The following is a 22190-nucleotide window of genomic DNA, read 5'->3' as shown; positions in this document are numbered from 1 at the left end:
AAAAGATAAAAACCTGTAAGGGATATAAACCCTCATGCTTCAGGACATAAACTAATTATTAACTGCTTGTGGTTATAAAACAACGTCCTTTATGTTCATGTTAGTGTATGATTGTACATTCCAGGGTGGATACAAATTATTTATTTTTTTTTAAAAATTGGATTTTTTTTTATAGAATGCCTTTTAGGAAATAACCTGTCTTAAAATAGTTTTAATTAAGATACATTATAGCACAAAGATATCTCATCATGGAATAGGGATTATAAATTCTAATGCTACAGTATGAGACAATATATTCATGTAATGTTTAAGAAAAGTTTTGTAAATGAGTTCCAATAGTTCATGAATTAGGGACCCAATTTTATGGGGTTCCAGGGGCTTCTGTATAGATTATTTAGGTTAATCTTTCTATCTACCCAATGGGACTTAGTGCTCAGTCTAGAAGATACATCAGAGATGCTTAGTTTTGCAGTTCTCAAACTGTGGATTTGTGTCTCCAGAGATGATATACTTGTTAACAGCAAAAATGTTTTTAAATAAATAAATAATATATAGAGGTGAAAAATAACAGACCTCAACCCTATTGTCCCTCTGCAAATTTGTGTACACAGAGTCAATCCCTTACCTCACTCTAAAAGTGCAAATTTCAAAAAGTTCAATGAACAGAAGATTGTTGGGGGCAGAATAGATCTGGACAAGGAGGAGAACTCTGGAGATAAATGTGAGAAGGGAGGGACAGGCAGTAGAAACAAAAGTGAAACTGTTTGAGCAGCATATTCCCAAAGTCTTGAGTTCTTTCTGAGTGTAACTTCATTGATTTGAGACCTACCATACCATTCTCTCACTAGAAGGGAAAACCTATAATGGCAGCAGGCCATAAGAGAGACCCAGTTTGGGAATAAGAACCATTCAAGAAATATATGTTTGCTGATGATGTTTAAAGAAAGTCACACCAGCGAACTGATGGAAGTCATTTAAGCACTTGGATTCAGAGACTGTTGAAGTGACAATCTCACTTTTAACAATAGTAACTTCTTCTGCCGGTGTAGAAAGACTATTTTCTTCCTTTGAACTAATTCATTCCAAATTGAGAAATCGTTCGGGACCTGAAAAAGCAGGAAAGCTTGTTTTTCTTTTCCAGATTATGAACAAACAGAAAATGAAGGTGAAGACAACTGAGTTAGCTGCAGATGCCAATATTTTAAGTTTCTCATGTTGACCTGGCTGTCATAGTCGATTTAATTTTTTTTTAATATTTCATTTAACTATTTTACTTAAAAACAATTTTAACAAAAACAAACCTGATTTTAAAAAACTTGAATGTTTAACTAAATTAAAAAATTCATATGCTTGTTTTGTTAAAATATTATGTTTGCTGTTGAAGAAAAAAATCCAGAATACATAACGTTGTGTTTTAGTTAAATAAAACAATTTAAATGTCTGTCTGGTGATGTTCTCCTCCTAATACATCATGGCAAGAAAATCCTCCAAATATTAATGAGTAACCTGTCACCTCCCAATGACTTCATAAATATCTGCTTCAATTACCTTTGGTAAATGAAATAACTAAACAATCATTCATTTTCTGATATAGCTGTAAAACTAATCTGAAAAGTTTTCAAAATAAATCACTGTTTAAAAATGTATAGCGTGTACCTTCTAAAAATGAAACCTACATCTATCTCTGAGTTGTGAAGAATATGTATTAAGGTTATAACAACCAACAAGAATGCACTTTTATGTAGAAATCCATGATTAAATCGAGTCTTCCTGACTAGTGATTTAAATCATGATTTAAATCAAATCCACTCTGGTATATTCAAGGGTTTTCACACTTTCCTCTGAAGTATCTATTATTGGTCCCTCAGAAACAGGATACCAGACCAAAGAGGGGGTATATGGGTGTGATCTCATACTCTATCACTTTTCCTGCATGCTTAGCAACAATGTCAATGGTGTTGAAACACCATTTCCTGAGACAGTAAAAACATGGTTCTGCCTTGTAGATATACCTAATAATGTTTGAACCATGCTACTAGCCCTCTTCTGTCCACGCAACTTTCAGAAAATAGTTTGAAAATAGTTAGGTCCCATCTACACTAAAAGAAAGAAGCATGTTTTAAATATATCTGGGAGGAAGTTTATTGTAACCAGATCCCTTGTCATGGTTATTATAGTGCATGCAGTTCCTAGTGCTGGTTACAAGTTCTATATTTGGTTAGGAGCTGCCTATGTCTGGAACTACTTTTACTGTTTGCATTAATCAGCTATGATAGAATATGATTTCTGTTTATAAATCAGTGCTTAGCTACCATAGTGACAGGCACTATATATAAAAAAACTTAGCAAGATCTGTAGCAATCTAATTGGTTTTGTTGTTTAATCTGCTCTCTCCCATAGCTGGTATGTGCGCTCTCTGCTGCCGTGTGTTCAGCATGACCTGCTCATGGTTCAAGTTGCTTGTTATTCATGCTCTTTCTCCGTCTCCCAGTGCAATTTACTGATTTGTCCATGGGCCTAATTTTCACTCCCTTACAACTTGCAGTCATTTGCACCTGTGCAAACTGCTACCAAATCAGAAGGGTGACATTCTACACCTACTGTGCCAATGCTGCCAACTCTTGCACATTCTTTTTACAAGTCTAATATTTGGAGTTATTCTATAAGCCACAGCTGTTGAATTCAGAAAACTGCTTGAGAATCAAGTATCAGAGGGGTAGCCGTGTTAGTCTGGATCTGTAAAAAGCAACAAGGAGTCCTGTGGCACCTTATAGACTAACAGACGTATTGGAGCATAAGCTTTCGTGGGTGAATACCCATGTCGTCAGACTGCTTGAGAATTGCTGCTTTCATTAAATTATTACATTTCTCACTGTTGCAGAGAAAAGCTTAGACTCATAGATTTTAAGGTCAGAAGGGACCATCATGATCATCTAGTCCAGGGGTTCTCAAACTGTGGGTCAGGACCCCAAAGTGGGTTGCGACCCTGTTTTAATGGGGTCACCAGGGCTGGTGTTAGACCTGCGGGGTCCTGGGGCCGAAGCCCAAGTCCTACCATCTGGGGCTTCAGCTTCAGCCCTGGGTGGTGGGGCTTAGGCTACAGTCCCCTGCCTGGGGCTGAGGCCCTGGGATTTGGCTTTGTCCCTGCCAGCCTCTGCATGGGGTGGTGAGGCTTGAGCTTTGCCACCTCCCCCCCACCAGGGTGGCGGTGCTCAGGTTGGCTGAGACTTTGGTCCCGCCTCCTGGGGTCAGGTTGTAATTTTTGTTGTCAGAAGGAGGTCACGGTGTAATGACGTTTGAGAACCCCTGATCTAATCTGACCTCCTGCACGTTGCAGACCACAGAACCTCACCCACCCACTCCTGTAATAGACCCTGAACCTCTGGCTGAGTTACTGAAGTCCTCAAATCATGATTTAAAGACTTCAAATTACAGAAGCTCCACCATTTACACTGATTTAAACCTGCAAGTGACCCAGGCCCCATGCTGCAGAGCAAGATGAAACCCCCCAAAGGTCTCTACCAATCTGACCTGGGAGAAAATTCCTTACCAACCCCAAATATTATCAGGTGGTCTGGATTTGGCCCGTCAGCCTCCTGTTGACTACCCCTGAGTTAGATCCATAGCATGTGGCAAGACCCACCCAGCCAGACACCTAGGAAAGAATTCTCTGTAGTAACTCAGAGCCCTCCCCATCTAGCGCCTCATCATTAGCCATTGGAGATATTGGCTGCCAGTAGTCCTAGATCAGCTACATGCCACTGTAGGCAGTCTCATCATACCATCCCCTCCATAAACTTATTAAAGTCAGTCTTGAAGCGTTAGGTTCTTTTGCCCCCACTGCTCCCCTTGGAAGGCTGTTCCAGAACTTCACTCCTCTGATGGTTAGAAACCATTGTCTAATTTCAAGTCTAAACTTGTTGATGGCCAGTTTATATCCATTTGTTCTTGTGTCCACTTTGGCACTCAACTTAAATAACTTTTCTCCCTTGCTGGTATTTATCCCTCTGATGTATTTATTGAGAGCAATCATATCTCCCTTCAGCCTTCTTTTGGTTAGGCTAAACAAGCCAAGCTCTTTGAGAATCCTCTTATAAAACAGGTTTTCCATTTCTCGGGTCATTCTAGTAGCCTTTCTCTGCACCTGTTCCAGTTTGAATTCATCCTTCTTAAACATGGGAGACCAGAATTGCACACACTATTCCAGAGAAGGTCTCACCAGTGCCTTGTATAATGGTACTAACACTTCCCTGTCTCTTGGAAACATGAACCAAATATAAACTATCAGAGGGGTAGCCGTGTTAGTCTGGATCTGTAAATGCAGCAAAGAGTCCTGTGGCACCTTATAGACTAACAAACGTATTGGAGCATGAGCTTTCATATGTGAATACCCACATGCATCCAACAAAGTGGGTATTCACCCACGAAAGCTCATGCTCCTATACGTTTGTTAGTCTATAAGGTGCCACAGAACTCTTTGCCAATATAAACTGAAGACTTAAAAACTGGAAAGGAAAAGAACCAAATATCCTATGATTTTTAAGCCAAGCTCATGTTTTTTTTCCCCCTGACCTGTCATGATTTTTGAACACTTGAGGCTGACAATACTGTGTGCACAGACATAAATAACTGCTCCAGGTTCAAAGGCTACGGAGAATCAAGCTCTAGCCTGTGCATCACAGTCCTCTGTTGGGAGAAGACATGTACTGTATTACCACTAATGAATGCTGAAGATGGGTCTACTGTACACTTAAAAACTGACAGGGGCATAGTTATGTCAGCCAGGAGTGTTGAAAAAGCTGCACCCACCATCAACCCCGTTAGACCAACAAAACCCTCAGTCTGGAAGCAACATTGCCCACAGAAGGGTGCTTCTGCCTGCACTGCTAGTGTTCACTGGGGAAGATTTTGTCCACACCAGCAGAACTCCAGCTGGTGAATGCTGCCTCTCCAAGAATCATAGAATATCAGGGTGGGAAGTGACCTCACAACCTCAGGAGATCATCTAGTCCAACCTGCTGCTCAAAGCAGGACTAAGCTCCAGATTTTTGCCCCAGATCCCTAAATAGCTCCCTTAAGGATTGAGTTTACACCCCTGGGTTTAGCAGGCCAATGCTCAAACCACTGAGCTATCCCTCCCCCCAAGCCCTAAGGGGAATCTGTACTGAAGACCTATCCTGAGGGAGCTTGTCCTTCAGTGCAAAGGCTGGAGGGCTGCGCTTTGAGCGCAGAAGACCCCGCAGCTGTTTAGCGGGCGTCCCAGGGGGCAGGGATCCGCTCTGCTGGGGACGCAGGAAGGGGGGCGGGGGGGGCTTCGAATCCTTCGCAGGGAGGGGCCACGCGCCTGCCTCTGCCCCCCGAGAGGTGCCGCGGGGCCGCCCCAGGAGGGCAGGTCTCTGGGGACGAGCCCCTCAGCCGCCTCAGGGGCCTACTGCCCGGTCCTGTGTCCCTCCCCCTCCCCCAGTCCCTTCCCCTCACGGCCTGGCCCCCTCCCCTGCTCGCCCTCGTCCTCCCCCCCTTCTCCGCCGCAGAGCCGGCGCCGTGCGATTGGCTGGGCCTCTCCACGTGTCGCGTGCCCGCAGCCGAGCGGTTGCCCGAGCCGGTTATCGCGGAGCCCAGCGCAGCCGCGGGCGGAGCGGAGCTGCTGGCCGGGCTGGGGCTGCCGGGCGCTTCGCTTCCCCCCCATGCAGAGGAAACGCGACGAGGCCGGCGCGGAGCCCAGCGCAGGTAGGGGCTAGGAAGGGGGCCACGGGGGCGGGGCCTGCCGGGCGGGATGAGCTGGGGGCTGGGGCGGGTTGTGGGGGGCGGGACTGTGTTTTGGGGTTGTTGGGGGTCTGTACCGGTTGCCCGTGGGGGGTTATGGGGAGAGGTTCTGTAGGCAATGCTATGTGGGATGTAAGGGGCTGGGCTGGTGTTTCTAGGGGATGTGGGGGGGCCTGTAGGTGGTTATGTGGGGCTTGGGTTCGGGTTGCCTTAGGGTTATGGGGTGGTTTTGTAGGGGATATTTTGGGTCTGCAGGGCGTTGTGGGGGTATTGTGCGGGTTCTGTAAGCGGTTACAGGCAGGAGTGTTGGCTGGGAGTATTAGTTGCCTGTAGGAGGCTGTGGGCATGTTGGTTCTGGGGTGGTGGTAGGTCTGTAGGGGATGTTATGGGGTCTGTAGGCGGTTGTTGGGCAGGTTTGGGTGCAAGGACGGTGTTCAGAAACTTTGTAAGGGACTGTTATGGGCAGAATTCAGTTAGTGATGGATTTCTCAGTACTCTGGCAATTCTGAACATACCTTGTTTTGGGTTGAACTGAAAACAAATTTTTTTAATAATTTTTTTGGCATATTAAAAAAAAAATCAGGAAACATTTCTAGTTGGGCCGCGTGAAACACTTTCTTCAAGCCAACTGGTATTTTTTTTTGTTTTGATTTCAGGCATTTTTTTGAAAGAATGACTGTACTCTCAAAACTGGGGAGGGGGAGGCTGGTGGTGCTCCCCTTATTCCTGGGGATGTGGGAGACCCAAGTTCTATTCTGCCCTCTCTGAATTTGGGTTGGCTACATTGCAGAGAGGGCCCTAACCACTGGGCTGGATGTTCTGGTGTGGGTCTCTCTCCTGTTGAAACTGTTTCATTCTGTTTAAACAAACAGTCCTTAAATCAGGGATTGAACTTGGACCTCCCATATCCTGTGAGTGCCCTACACCCCTGGGCTATAGAGGCATTCTCATTCTCTTTCCCTGGTCCAATTGTTCATTGTCATTCATACTATCAGTTCATAGTTATTCATAATGACAGTGCCCTAGGGAAAGGGAATGAGTCTATGGCTCCACAGGGGTTAGGGAATTCACCCAGGATGTGGGAAACCCAACTTCAATCACTGCTCCAATGATTGATTAATTATCTAGATTGAGACCCTCCACCAGAATATCCAGCCCAGTGGTAAGGCACTCTCCTACAGTTCCAGGTGAGTACACTAACCATTTGACTAAACTTTATAAAGGGGGCACCCCTACCCCTTCCTTCAGCTGTTTTGTTACTCCAACCTGAAAAAAATGACATTTTGGTAATGTCAAGGCAGTTTTGACCTGACCAAACCAAACCAAAATGGTGAATTTGACATGAATTCACTAATAGTTTTGGGTCAGCTGAAATCTCCCCCTCCCCCCCCCCCACCGCTCTAGTTACATAGTTTGTTGGGAAGATTTTGGTGCTGTGAGGTGGTGGGAGAGTTTGTATGGGATGTTACCGGGTTTGTATGGGGTTATGGAAGTGTTGTGTGGGGTCTGTTGGGTTAGGGAAGAACTGTAGAGGGTTATTGAAGAAGTTTTGATGTTGGTGGCTAATAATGAAGGTTTGGAGATTTTGGAAATGGGGTAGTGTTGGGGTACTCGGTAAGAGGGGGAGAAGAGGAGCATTCTTAGAAGGGATGGGTTGGAGGGGATTTGATTGTGGAGAGGGCAGTTTGTGAGAAGTGGTTTATTTGGTCCAGAGGAAGGGAAAATCCTGTTTATTGGGTAAATTTACCTCTTTAAATGGATTAAGTTCTCAGCTGTACCATCCCTGCTACCTGCTATATTCAATCACACAAGCTGGAACTAGCTGTGGGGTCTTCTAAACCCCATTTTTGCTATTTTAAGTAACTAAGCTGCATAGCTGGAACACGCCCAGTTGCATGGGTGATGGCACAGTAGGGGGCTTCCATAGGTGCTGGCCACAAAACTCCAAAGTACCAGTACTGGGGGCATATCCTACTGAATAGGAGCGTCTCATTTAAATTGTGGAAGCTACAGCAAGCGTGATTTGGGGTTCTGTTGCCAACCAGGAGTGAGTGGGTGGAACACATAGACTATATAATTGCCTGTGCTGCATGCTTTGCCATTAAAATAAAAAAATGTTGCATCATTTCTCTCTTTGTTGTGTGGTCTGATGCTCTAAATTGGGCTGAGGATCTACTAGATTCACAGCTGTGAAACTGAAAGAGATTAAATGGGTTTCAAAATGAAAGAGAAATTTACAAAACCGTTTGCCGTAAAAGATAGCAAAACTTTAAAAACTGCCTTTAATCTAGAGCGAGGAAGGCTTTCTCCAAATGATAGACATGTGCCAAGATTGTGGATGTGAGTCCGTAACAAATGGTGGAAACAGTTGTCTTTCTCAGCACTATTTTTGAGAAGAGAATTTTTTTTTTGGCTTACGTTGCTTTGGGTTTCCCCTGGAACATATAAGTTTACATTTGAATATGTGGTTTGTGAGTATTTTTTGCAAGGCAGAAAGAAATAGTTTTTTCTGCTATTAAAACACATTTCCCTGGCCCTCTTTAATAGTCAGGGCCAGCCTTACAAAGCCTTGTGAGGTGAGCAACCACTCAGGGTGCTGTAGTCAGGGGAGTGCTGTCTGAGTGCTTCAAGCTGGCGGGCCTGGGCTGCTGGAGCAGGGTGAGTGTGGGTGAACCCGGGGCTGGAGCGCCTGGGCAGGGGGTGGGCAATGATGCCCTGAGCTGCCAGCTTGGTGGGGAGACACAGGCAGCAGGGCTTGCTCCTGCAGAGCCACTGGGCCAGCCCCTGGTTCTTCCCTTCCTGTGGGTATGGGTGGTGTCTGCGCACCCACTCTCCTCCTGCTAAGTGTTCAGAGGGTGCATGCCCAGGGGAGCCCCGGACTCCTCCCTGTGCAGCCTGGCCGGGCTCCGGGGCCAGGAGCTGGACCTGTGCCCTGAGCCCCATGGTGCTGTACTCAAACTCAAAGAAAGGGCTCCAAAAGACAAGTTTGCCCGGGGCTCCATTTTCTTCCCTAAGGCTGGCCTTGTTAATAGTACTCAGGAAGATGGTAATTCTGCTTATCTTCTGCATTTTGCCATTCTAACTTATAATTGTAAAATGCTACTTTAGACCTTTACAGTTGTGAGGGTAGGGGAGAAATGTTTAAGAATTTATTTTGGGAAAAGAACCTTTTTCTTCCTGGATGATTATTTCTGTTTTTTCAACTCAGAAGTTGTAAGGGTGATCAAAATGTGTGTGTGCTTCTTTATTCTGCCAGATTTAAAGAGATATTGTAAAGGTTAGAAATGTGTTTGTGTGTTGCAAATGGAAATTTAGGTTAATAAAAATGAACAGGTAAAACATCTAATTTGATTAACTATTCATTTGGGTTTTTTATTTATTTTTTCTCTGGACAGTGAACATGGACTTAATTGGCTTCAATTTCAGGCTCTTACATGGCTGAGACTTAGTGTTTGGGTTGCAGATACTACAAGGAAATATTTTTGTTTAAAATGCTCTCTGTTGGACTTAAAAAAGACAGATAATGGAAATGTTTCTCATGGTCTTAGCTTTTGTAAAAACTTATTTATGTACCTAAATTTTGAGCTAAATTCTGATGATACTCTAAACTTAGACTAGCCCTGGACTTAGGTCTCCAATTATATGTGGTTTCTTTGGCATAGTTGAATAAATTTGGTTTACAAATAACATTGTGGGTGTTGTTGTGAATAGTTTAACTCAAGCACAGCATTCACACCAACCTAATATGCTGTAAGACTCTTTAAGTAAAATCTGTTGGTAAAATATTTATCTGAGGTCTAAGGAAGGTTGCCTCCCCCATGGGATTTAGAAGAATTGAGTGTGGGCTTTGGTGGAAGTGAAAGTAAGTTTTTGTCTTGGCTTTTACACTAGAAATAACAGATGCTACAGGCAACAGGTGTCAGGAGAATGGTTGTTTAGCTGAAAGTGTAGTTGAGGACACATGTGCAGTACTGTTTCAGCAATCAGAAATGGTACTGAACCTCTTCTGTAATTTTGTGAAGCTCTTATTTTGTGTAATGTGGTAGAGACCGATAAAGAAAACCATTCCCTTTCTTAGGTGTCATTGATGCATGTTTTATTAAACAAATAAGGTGAGTGTCCCAACAGGTGGTTCATGTGCACAGGTGTCTGTAACCAGGTGTCCTAGGGTCTTGACTACACAGAAATAGTTTTTTGGTATAACCTAAGGTGTGGTGATAATTAATACACTCATAACTTTACAAAATAGAACATATTATTTTTCTTCTTTTTTAACTTTACGCGAAAAGCCCTGCAGATTCAACACCTCCTGTTGCTTAAACTTCTTCACCAGAATTTCATTATCCCTAATTATGATCAAAGGTGGCATTTCCATTTTCTAAAAAATTTTGACATCTTTTTATTTTTTATTGATTTGATTTTTCAAATACAACAAATACACCAACATACTATTTTCTTTTATAAAATGATTCTTTCTTGCTCTGAAAAAGGAAGTGGACCAGTGTATTTGAAAAAAGTAAGACTTTACACTGAGTGTTCTCTTCACTGTATTATTGACTTAGGCTCTATGTTGTTATATTCCTATGTTTCTTTTAATAAAGTCTGATAGTGGCATATAGAAAACTTACTGGGAGATGGAGATGCTCACACACCAAAAAGAAAGGGTTGTAGGTGAGAAACGGAGGAGGAAAAAAACCTGTGCCTTCACCTCTCTAAGGGCTTGGCTACACTTACAAGTTGCAGCGCTGGTAGCAGCGCGCTGCTCAGCTGTGTGTAAGGGTGCGGAGCCAGGGTGTGGACACACAGCCACCAGCAGCAGCCTGTGGCTGCAGCACCACACTTCCAGCGCTGTCAGAGTAGGTGGTGGTGGCCATCTATCAGACATCACACACACCTCGCGCCCGTTTTTTTTTGGCCTGGAGTTTGAGGGAAAAGGGAGAAGGAAGGAAGTGTCATTTCCTGTCCTTGCCCAGGCCGCCGCCGCATCGCTTCACATCCCAGCATTCATTCCGGCAGCGTTTGTGAGTATTTTTCTGTGTTTCTCTGTCTCTCTCTCTCGTGAATCGCAATTTCTGCTGGAAATCTGCTGCTGCTGCTGGACTCTGATGATGTCACCAGCACAAGCAACACGTTTGGTCAGTGAGTTCCTTCTTCAGCAAGTGAGTGACAGTGGTCCGTCGATGATATCATGGATTTGTCTGCGTCGTGTGTGACTAGAGTGCTGCTTGCATTCGCGAAAAATTCACTCACCGTTGAGCGCTTGCTTTTGGGCTCAGCTCGCACTGGCAGGTGGTGGGGGATCATCGGGATGGCTGGGGAAGGCTGGGATGAGAAGCTGCAGAACTTGAGCCACTTGAAAGCCACTTTCATGGGACCTCATGCTGCTCCTGGACACTCTGATTGAGAGCTTGCACCGCAAGGAGCGCCCTGACAAAGGTGGTCTGCGGGTGATGGCAGATGGCAAGGAGACAGCTGGCACAGTCAGGATCCAGACAGGAACCAGTTTGAAAGAAACGTGGGGAAATTGATTTTGATGCAAGTTTTGCAAGGCAATTGCAAAATCCTGCTAGGCAATCCTGCACTCTGAGACCGCATCCTGTGGGGACATGGCAGGACAGATGGGAAATGGCCTAACTGTGGGGGGGACTGATGGGGCGATAGATGGGACGCATGGGGCTTCCCTGGCCCCCCCCATGGCATCGTAGAGCATGGTTCTCGTTGGTTCTCCAGGGGTTCTCCAGGCGCTGCTTCATTGGTGGGCGCATTCTTACTTGCGTGAAGGGTGCATGGCATGATGGTGCATGGGAACAGAAGGAAGATGCAGAGAGGTGCAGGGAGAACCAGGGCCTGTTCTTTTGAGAGAGGGGGATCCCAGTAGGGGGGATCAAGATCATGCCCACTGAGATCCACTTCCAGACCGCTACTTGCCCAGGGCCATACTTGGAGACTAGCCAGGAGGAGCAGGAGCAAGGAGACAGGGTGCTTTTGAGGAGGCAGGTGAGCTTGGACTGATTTATGGCAGCGCGTTTTGGCTCGGAGCTGTTGCTTGATGTGAAGCTAGACTGGGGGAGAAGCAGCACTTGGGGGAAGCAGCGCTTGGGGAAAGCCAAGGCCCCATTATAGGGGAGGTATGAAGGTGAAGAAAAGGCATGGAAGGGTGAAAGGCAAGGAGCAGGAGGGCAGGAGGCAGTGAGAGAGAAGAGAGAGGGAGAGGGAGAGGAGAGCAGCACAGGGGAGAGGGAGGGGGATGGGGAGGAAGGATTGGCTTGAGAGAGAAAGAAAGTTGTGCTGTGCTGCCTGGTAATGAATAGTGTATTATACACTGTTATACTCTATATTATTATATTCTATTATCCATAATAAATATGCTTTTTTCTTTGAATTTTTCTTTCTCTTTTCTTTATAATTCTGTCTGTCTAAAAAATTCTTTAATAATAAAGAAAAAAAAAATTGAAAAGACAAAACAAACACAAAACATTCAAACAAGACAAGACACACACAGAACAGAAACAAAAGAGGCAAGGGTGTGGGTGTTTGCAGTGTGGGTTGGTTTTGTGTGTCTGGCCATGTTTGCTGCACTGTTTAATGCATGCTGCATGGTGTGATGCAGTGGTGATGGGGGTGGAGTGGGGTGGGGGGGGTGGGGGTGGTGGGTGGTGGGGGGGCTGGTGGGTGCAGCTGGTGGTGGGTGGGGGGAGGTGGTGGTGTGGGCAGGGGGGGGTGGTGGGGGTGAAGGGGCGGGGGGGAAAGGGCACAGGAGACACATTGGGTGGGGCAGGGGCGGGTAGTCTAGGGGCATGTGTTCAGCATGACTCCGCAGCGCATGGGCTCGCTCCACTCTTCCGACTCGCTTCGCTGGCCACTCCTCCTCTCTTCTCCTTTCTCTTTCTTCTCTTCTCTTTCTTTCTCTCTTCTCCCCTTTCTCTTTTCTCTCTTCTCTCTTTTCTCAAGAAACAGTTTTTCTGTTTTGTCTTTTTTTCTTTTTTTTTTTTTTTCTGATTTTTTTGATCTGGATGTTTGTGAACACATGGGCAGTCCAGTCAAAACACAGAACACACACAGAGTAGACACAGCACACACACGGGCAGCATTGTATCCATTGTCTCCATTGTCTCTTACACACTTTGCAAGTTCTTCTTTAATTTCTTTATCACAAAAAGAAACCAAAAGGAAATTGCAACAAAAGGAAGTGAGGTGAGAGAGAGTGAGGGTGAGAGAGGGTGGGAGTGGTGGAGGTTGAGGTTGAGTGAGAGGAGAGGAGGGGAGATGCAGGGGCAGAGGTGGATCTTCTCTCCCTAGATCCTCTCACTTCTCAGTCTTTTTCAAAGATTTTTCCTTTTCTAGAGGAAGATAACAGCGGGGATGTTTAGTCACTGAGCAGATGGGGCTCTTTAGGGGACTCCCGTGCCTGTGTTCCCAAATGGCGTCCCTGCGCTGAGATGGCTGGGCGGCCACTGGCGGCGTGGCCGCGGTGGCGCGGGTCACCGGGACACAAGGGACACAGGGACACCCTGGATCAGCTGGCATACATATTGCAGTGCTAGATGAAGCGCTAGCATGACGCGGATGATAACAGATTGATACACGGACGCGATATACATCATCGGCATATCCCACATGCCACGCTGCCATGCATTCATCCATAAAAATAAAAGCCCAGAAAAATTTCCACCCAGAAAAACAAAGCCTTCCTCAGCTGCTGGGCTGCAATCTGCTGCTGCCCTTTGCTGGCTGCTGCTGCTCTGCTGGCTCCCTCCTGGCTCTCCTGGCTTGAGAGCTCCTGCTCCTCCATTCCTCCCCATCCTCCTTCTTTTCTCCTCCCCCCCTCCTCCCCCCCCTCTCCCCCTCCCCCGCCCTCTCCCTCCTCCTCCTCCTCCCCTGGAGTGTCCCCATCCCCACCACCCCCCATCTTGTCGGGGTCACCCCAAGTGTGTTGTCGATGTGGGGCGGATCGGATCTCGGGCATCCACTCGTCTCCGGTGATCGGCTGCATCTCTCGGGCTTCGCGATTCTTCCCCATCCAGCCATAACTTTGATATCTGCTCAGCCTATCCCAGCATGTCCCCCCCTCATATCTGCTCCTGATATCTGCTCTCCCAACTGGTGCCCCTACCTGCCCACACACGCTCCACGTGCTCAGCTGAACCTGTGCTGCACACCTGAGAGCATGCTGTCCTGCCCTGGCACTTGCTGTGCTAACCTGTAACTGATTAATTGATTGCACTGTAACCCTGGCTGCATGAACTGATGGCTGCACAACTAGATTTGCAGATTTTTTAAAGGAGATTTTCAAAGAGGCAAAAGCAGAGGGACCTGAGGCAAGGGCAGGGCATTTAGGCAATAGGCAGAGTTCTGGGAACAGGGGGGGTTCCCTGAGGTAATAAGGAGGAGGGTGACCTGGAGGCGCTGGTGGTGCTTGCACTGTGGTGCACTGAGCCCTGCTGAGCGCTGCTGGTGCCCCCACAGTGTCCCCAGCCAGCCCCCAGCGCCAGCAGCGCTCAGGCAGCGCTGCTGAGTTGCAGCGCTGGTCAGGTGGCGAGTGGCCGCTACCAGCGCTGGTGGGCCGCAAGCAGCCAGCAGCCTGAGTAACTTCCAGGGTTGGGATTCCAACCAAGCTGCTGCCCTTGAACTGCATTGCTTCCCCTCCAACTTTCGTTCTGACTAGCCACGTATAATGAAAATAGGCTTGGCACAATTTGATTTTTTTTTTTTGTAATTTAGATGGATAATATAGCAATGTTTTTATTTTTAAGCATTTTTTATTTTTATCCATTTAAATGTTCACAGTTGTGGAGAATTATGAGGGGTGTCAGACAATAGTTATTTAATGACTAGATATTGAGATTTAGAAGGTTAAAGCTTTATAACTTAAATAAAAAAAATTTGTCAACTTCACATGTCAAAATATACAAAGTAACTATCTTTAAATCAAACTCTAGTTCTCCAGCAGCATTTTTCTTCCTTTGCCTATATGTAAATCTGGATGATCATCTATAGAAATATTTGTAATTGGTTTGTGTGCGTATAGTGAAAGCAACATTTACCAACTATTAGAAATAATTTCTCTAATAAGTTTATTAAGGTTTACCATGACTCAGTTTCCACACAAGCATTCAGTTATTTGTCCAAAGGCCAGTTGATGTTGGTTACATCCAAAAGACAAATACAAGCACATATGCATTTGTATACCACATTCTAGCAACAATACAGTTATAAACATTGGCCAGCTACTCACAACAGGAACAGGTCCAGGAGATACCTTTCCATCATGGCATGACTCCAAAGGGTTAAGGAAAAGCTCTGTCAAAGAAACCCCTAGAAAACCTTGCTACTTATACACTATAATAAACAAGTGATGTTACTGCTCGTTGTTGGATCTTGGCCAAAGTCAGATCAGGGAGTTTTAAGACTGAACACTGTACCTGATATCCAGTTAACCATGTTTTCTTTTTTTCCATTACCTCAGCTTAACCTTAAATAAGATAATGCTGGTATTTCAAGGATCACTACAAGTTTAACACAAACAACTCTTCTTTCTCATGATTTCATTATATGTGGTCACATGCTTTGGGTTTATTGCCTATGCTAATATTCTAACTCAATTTAAAACCATAGTTCACCCAGTTCTAAAAGTTTCCAATAAAAATCTAATCCTTCCAAGCCTAATGTTAAAGAACAAAGAGATACCTAAAACATACACTTAAACAAAAATAGATCTGCAACTAGATTTCAAAAGGACAAACTTAAAAAAATTAAGGGAATTATTTAGGGAAGTAGACTGGACCGCAACTATCTTATGCCTGCATCCCAAGCAAGGGGAAAAAAATCACAGGGAAGCATTGCAGGTCAAACTGGATGAGCAAGCATCTCAAAAGAGGTTATTAAGAGAGAGCCTATAAGGAATGGAAGATGGGAAAGATCAGCAAGGAAAGCTACCTTTTGGAAATCAGAAAGAGTAGAGAAAAGTGAGACCTGCCAAAAGCCAAGCAGAGTTAGACCTTGCAAAGAAAATTAAAACAAATAGTTAAAGGTTCTATAGCCATTTTTATAAAAAGAAAACAAGGAAAGAAGTGGGACCACTAAGCACTGAGGATAGAATGGAGATTAAGGATAATCTAGGCATGACCCAACACCTAAATGAATACCTTGCCTCAATTTTTAATAAAGCTAGTGTAGCACTTAGGGGTAGTGGTAGGATGACTATTGGAATGAAGATATGGAAGTAGAAATTACCACATCTGAGGTGGAAGTCAAACTCAAACAGTTTAATGGGACTAAATTGGGGGCCCCAGATAATTTCCATCCAAGAATATTAGAGCAACTGGCACATGAAATCGCAAGCCCAATAGCAAGGATTTTTAAAGAATCTGTAAACTTGGAGGACATACCCTATGACGAGAAAATTGCTAATATAGTTCCTATTTTTAAGAAAGGGGAAAAAAGTGATCCCGGAAACTACAGGCCTGCAAATAATTTGTTCCAAGACCTCAATTGTATACAAGGTCTTGGAGCAAATTTTGAAAGAGGAAGTAGTTAAAGACACAGAGGTAAATGGGAATTTGGATAAAATATAACATAGTTTTTCAATAGGTAGAGTGTGCCAGATGAACCTGATCTGCTTCTTTGAGAAGGTAATTGATTTTTTAGACAAAGGAAATGCAGTAGATCTAATGTACCTGGATTTCAGTAAGGCATTTGATACAGTTCCACATGGGAAATTATTAGTTAAATTGGAGAAGATGGGGATTTATATGAGAATTGAAAGGTGGGTAAGGGACTGGATAAAGGGAAGACTACAATAGGTCATGCTGAAAGGAGTTTAAGAAAGATTAATTCTAACTGGAAGAGGTGCAGAGAAGGGCTATTAGGTTTTCCATTTCTCAGATCATCCTACCTTATGAGAGGACACACTAAGAGCTTGGCTTGTTTAGCCTAACCAAAAGAAGGCTGAAGGGAAATATGATTGCTCTCAATAAATACATCAAAGGGATAAATACCAGTGAGGGAAAGGAGTTATTTAAGTTGGGTGCCAAAGTGGACACAAGAACAAATGGATATAAACTGGCCATCAACAAGTTTAGGCTTGAAATAGACAAAGGTTTCTAACCATCAGAGAAGTGAAGTTCTGGAACAGCCTTCCAAGGGGAGCAATGAGGCAAAAAACCTAACTGGCTTCAAGACTGAATTTGATAAGTTTATTGAGGTAATGGTATGATGAGACTGCCTACAGTGGCATGAAACTGATCTACCACTGCTAGCAGATACCAATGGCCAGTGATAGGACACTAGATAGGTAGGGCTCTGAGTTACTACAGAGAATTCTTTCCTGGGTGCTGGCTGGTGAGTCTTGCCCACATGCTCAGGGTTTAACTGATCGCCATATTTGGGGTCGGGAAGGAATTTTCCTCCAGAGCAGATTGGCAGAGGCCCTGGAGGTTTTTTGCCTTCCTCTGCAGCGTGGAGCACGGGTCACTTGCTGGAGGATTCTCTGCAGCTTGAGGTCTTCAAACCACAATTTGAGGACTTCAGTAACTCAAACATAGGTTAGGGGTTTGTTATAAAAGTGGATGGGTGATATTCTGTGGCCTGCATTGTGCAGGAGGTCAGATTAGATGATCGTAATAGTCCCTTCTGACCTTAAAGTCTATGAGTCTATGAACACGATGGTCCTTTCTGGCCTTAAAGTCTTTGAATCTGAGTTTAACTACAATGTGTAGATGCTGAGTTGTAGATCAGGGAGGACAAACTACTGCCCTTAGGCCGGATCCGGCCCATCAGGGCTTTCAATCCGGACCGCGGGATTGCCAGCTCTGTGGTGAAACAGGGCTAAGGCAGGATCCCTGTCTACTCTGGCCTGGCGCCGCTCCCAGAAGAGGCCGGCACCATGTTCCTGCGATCCCTGGTGGGGGGGGGAGGGCAGAGGGCTTCATGCGCTGCCCTTGCCTGCGGGCACTGCCCCCCGCAGCTCCCATTGGCTGGGATCAGGGAATTGCGGCCAATGGGAGCTTCGGGGGTGGTACCCACTAGTGAGGGCAGCGTGTGGAGTTGCTGCCTCTACTCACCCCATTCCCAGGAGCCACTTCCAGGAGCAGCACGGGCCCAGAGCAGGCAGGGAGCCTGCCTTAGCCGCGCTGCTGCCACCCCAGAGCTGCTTGAGGTAAGTGGCGCTGGGCCGGAGCCCACACCCCAAACCCGTCCTGCACCCCAGCTCCCTGCCCTGAGTTCCCTAACCCTGTGCCTTGAGTCCCCTGCCGCACCCCTCCTGCACCCCAACCCCCTGCCCTGAGCCCTACATTCATGGCCCTGCATACAGTCTTCCCACCCAGATGTGGCCCTAGGGCCAAAAAGTTTGCCCCCCCTTGCTATAGATGCAGGTAGGGGTATCTAATTATAGAAGCTAAATCACCAAGAACATGATAAAACATGCATAAAATAGCTGAATAATATGAACAATCCAAGAGTCACATGGTGTTGAATACTAATATAGAGATGAATGCAAAAGAAACTCTGGAGCAAGAAATTCCACAGCCTTTCCAAAATTCCCTGAAGACTTCTGTTGTTTTAGAATCATAGAAGATTAGGGTTGGAAGAGACCCTTAGGAGGTCATCTAATCCAACCCCCTGCTCAAAGCAGGACCAACATCAACTAATTCATCCATTAATTCATTTGTTAAGCCAGGCCTTAAATACCTCTAAGGATGGAGATTCCACCACCTCCCTAGGTGACCCATTCCAGTGCTTCACCACCCTCCTAGTGGAATAGTGTTTCCTAATATCCAACCTAGACCTCCCCCACTGCAACTTGAGACCATTACTCCTTGTTCTGTCATCTGCTACCACTGAGAACAGCAGAGCTCCATCCTCTTTGGAACCTCCCTTCATCTTAAGCTTTGTCTAATGAGTTCATTGTCTGACCTTTGAGGAATTGAACAGTCTCACTTATTTTTTCAGCATTACTGCCAGCGTTATGTTAGTGTAGTGTAGTTTTGTAACTTAAGTCTTCCTGTGTGTTAGGTTAACCTCATTTTCGGAATAGCTAACCTCAGTGATAAAGGCGCATGTTAAATAGCAGAGAATACTTCAAGTAGATACTTTGTGTGTGTGGTGGTTGTTTTTTTGTTTGTTTTTTTTTTTTTTTTAAATATAACAGTTGAACTGATGGATAGGAGAGTTTGGTTGATTCTGAGCATAGTAGGTTTTGGTGGGCCCTCTTTTGTCCCCATGCTATTCATATTACACAGTCAGAGCTCCCACAATTACTCTCTGTAGAGTTTGCCGTTCATCAGGGAGCCTCAGAGTGTTGTTAACTTTGGACATTTGTCTAACTTTCAAAATCTGTCCTTTGTAACTCACATGAAGGCAGTGCAATAGTTCGTCACTATGAGAAATGGAGAGAGATCACCTTGTATAATGAAAGATTCATTACCGTGCTGCTCTGTTGCTAGACAAGAGTGGTTGTCTGTTTGTACTAGCAAAATTAGTATCTGTGTTACAATTACTAGCACCATGGCTGTGTCTACAGAAAATTAAAAAAAAAAAATGGTTCTGATTTTTTTTTCTCCACTGGTGGTAGTGAGAGTGGACATTGTAGTGTAAAGAGGGTGCAGGCATTTTTATTACTGTGTCCTCTGACCGCCGGAGGCCAGTGTCCTGCCCACAGCTTCCACTGTTGCTATCATTGGTGATGACCTATGCACCTGATTGATTTATTTTTTGGGGGGTCAGTATAAACATGATATTAAGAATTCAGTGTACGTGTCCACTGATCGTTACCAATCCATGCCATGGTGAACATAAGAACATAAGAAAGGCCGTACCGGGTCAGACCAAAGGTCCATCTAGCCCAGTATCTGTCTACCGACAGTGGCCAATGCCAGGTGCCCCTGAGGGAGTGAACCTAACAGGCAATGATCAAATGATCTCTCTCCTGCCATCCATCTCCATCCTCTGACGAACAGAGGCTAGGGACACCATTCTTACCCATCCTGGCTAATAGCCATTTATGGACTTAGCCACCATGAATTTATCCAGTCCCCTTTTAAACATTGTTATAGTCCTAGCCTTCACAACCTCCTCAGGTAAGGAGTTCCACAAGTTGACTGTGCGCTGCGTGAAGAAGAACTTCCTTTTATTTGTTTTAAACCTGCTGCCTATTAATTTCATTTGGTGACCCCTAGTTCTTGTATTATGTGAATAAGTAAATAACTTTTCCTTATCCACTTTCTCAACATCACTCATGATTTTATATACCTCTATCATGTCCCCCCTTAGTCTTCTCTTTTCCAAACTGAAGAGTCCTAGCCTCTTTAATCTTTTAATGTTTGTGAGGGAAAACATTGAAGCTGCTTCTAAACTGCTCCTCTCCTGCAAGCCCAAATGGAGATTTAGCCTTGTCTAACTTAGGCTCACTTCTTTAAAAACTCGCTTCACTGGTGGTAGCAACAGTGCACTACTTGTAGAAGAGACTCCAGGAGGCTGCTGGCATTCTAAGCAGTGCCATGTAGATCGGCTCTGAACAGTGTTAGATGTCATAGTGCTTTGAATGCCCTGAGCTGCCTGGAGGCTTATTTATGCTAACACTCTCACCTTGCTACTGCTAGTGTAGTTAAGAACATAAGAATGGCATACTACATCAGACCAAAGGTCTATCTAGTCCAGTATCCTGTCTTCTGACAATGGCCAGTACTAAATGCCTCAGAGTGAACAGAGCAGGGCAATTTATCGAGTGATCCATTCCGTTGTCTGTTCCCAGCTTCTAGCAGTCAGAGGTTTAGGGATACCCAGACCAGGGAGTTGTCCTTCACCATCTTGGCTAATAGCGATTGATGGACCTATCCTTCCGGAACTTATCTAATTCTCTTTTGAGTCCAGTTATATACTCTTGGCCTTCACAACATCCGTGGCAACACTTTCCACAGGTTGATTGTGCATTGTGTGAAGAAGTACTTCATTTTGTTTCTAAACCTGCTGTCTATTAATTTCATTGGGTGTCCTGTGATTCTTGTGTTATGTAAAGGGGGAGATAACACTTTTTTTCTTCACTTTCTCCATTCCATAATTTTATAGACCTCTGTCATATCCTCCCGTCAAACTTTTCCAAGATGAACATTGCAGACTTTTTAGTCTCTCCTCCTATGGAAGCTGTTTCATACCCCTAATAATTTTTGTTGCCCTTCTCTGTACTTTTTCCAGTTCTAAAATATATTTTTTGAGATGGGGCATAGAGAACTGCACACAGTATTCAAAATGCAGGCATACCAGGGATTTCTACAGTGTCATTATATTTTGTCTTATTATCTGTCCCTTTCCTAACTGTTGAACTGGTAGTGGCAATGAAGGAAAAATTTTAAGAAACATAGGGTAGATACATCTCACACTGTACTTCCTCCACCCCCCTTCCATGCACATGCTAGTCCAGGGGTCGGCAACGTTTCAGAAATGGTGTGCTAAGTCTTCATTTATTCACTCTCATTTAAGGTTTCGCGTGCTAGTAATACATTTTAATGTTTTTAGAAGGTCTCTTTCTATAAGTCTATAATATATAACTAAACTATTGTTGTATGTAAAGTAAGTAAGGTTTTTAAAATGTTTAAGAAGCTTCATTTAAAATTAAATTAAAATGCAGAGCCCCCTGGACCGGCGGCCGGGACACGGGCAGTGTGAGTGCCACTGAAAATCAGCTCGCGTGCCATAGGTTTCCTACCCCTGTGCTAGTCAGTTTTAGCAAGGAATTTCCACTTGACTTTGACAAGGCTCCCATTGGTGCTGCTGAAGTGGTGGTAACACAAGGAAATTTCTTGCTAAAATTCTCTAATAAATATAAAACCACAAGGTGTGTCTTAGTTTCTGACCTAACTGCAACTCTGACTGCTCCCCGGTCTCCCCTTTCATGTCTTGAGCTGCTGGCTGTCACCTCTCTCAGGATGGTATCATGTGATTCTCTCATTCTGAGTGGACTCTGGCTTCAGACTCCAATGGATCAATTGTGACTACCTTTGCAAGTCTATCTTATGTCCAGACCCTGCGATTCTGTTCCCTCTGGGAGCAATGATAGTGATAATCAGTGACCAGACAGCCTCCTTAAAGCAAAGGATTTATTTAGAGTAAAAGCATCTCAAAGAAAACATATCTTAAAAACAACAAACCAGTCTATACACATGCATGCTTTTCCTTAAGAGAAGGGACGAGAGCCAGCAGAATAAGGACAATGGACTTCAAAAAAGAAGACTTTAATAAACTCAGGGAACTTGTAGGTAAGATCCTGCGAGAAGAAAATCTCTAAGGGAAAAAGGAGTTCAGGAGAGCTGATGATTTCTTGAGAAGACAGTATTAAATGCGTAACTGCAGACTATTCTGAGGTGAAGGAAAAAGATGAAGAGTAGTAAGAGGCCAATGTGGTTCCATCAGGAGTTCTTTAATGACATGAA

At 44.7% G+C, this 22190-nt stretch overlaps 1 protein-coding gene across 5 annotated transcripts in view; it reads left to right on the top strand.

Moving 5' to 3' along the window:
* The first annotated feature begins 5467 nt into the window (after positions 1 to 5467).
* The window catches only part of ST3GAL5 (ST3 beta-galactoside alpha-2,3-sialyltransferase 5), a 48639-nt gene continuing 31916 nt past the window's right edge, over positions 5468 to 22190 (top strand). Inside the window, exon 1 of one of the 5 annotated variants that reach the window (XM_039541433.1) lies at positions 5468 to 5727. In XM_039541433.1, the coding sequence (XP_039397367.1) occupies positions 5685 to 5727 (43 nt within the window). In that variant the 5' untranslated portion in view covers positions 5468 to 5684. Of the gene's footprint in view, positions 5728 to 6773; positions 6951 to 8402; positions 8422 to 22190 lie in introns of those variants that run through there. The other 4 variants (XM_039541429.1, XM_039541428.1, XM_039541430.1 and 1 more) reach the window with 4 other exon arrangements.

The sequence above is a fragment of the Mauremys reevesii genome, linkage group 5, assembly GCF_016161935.1.
Source record: "Mauremys reevesii isolate NIE-2019 linkage group 5, ASM1616193v1, whole genome shotgun sequence".
Taxonomy (NCBI): domain Eukaryota; kingdom Metazoa; phylum Chordata; order Testudines; family Geoemydidae; genus Mauremys; species Mauremys reevesii.
The sequence above is the reverse complement of the archived record's forward strand: the minus strand, read 5'-3'. Positions and strand labels throughout refer to the sequence as shown.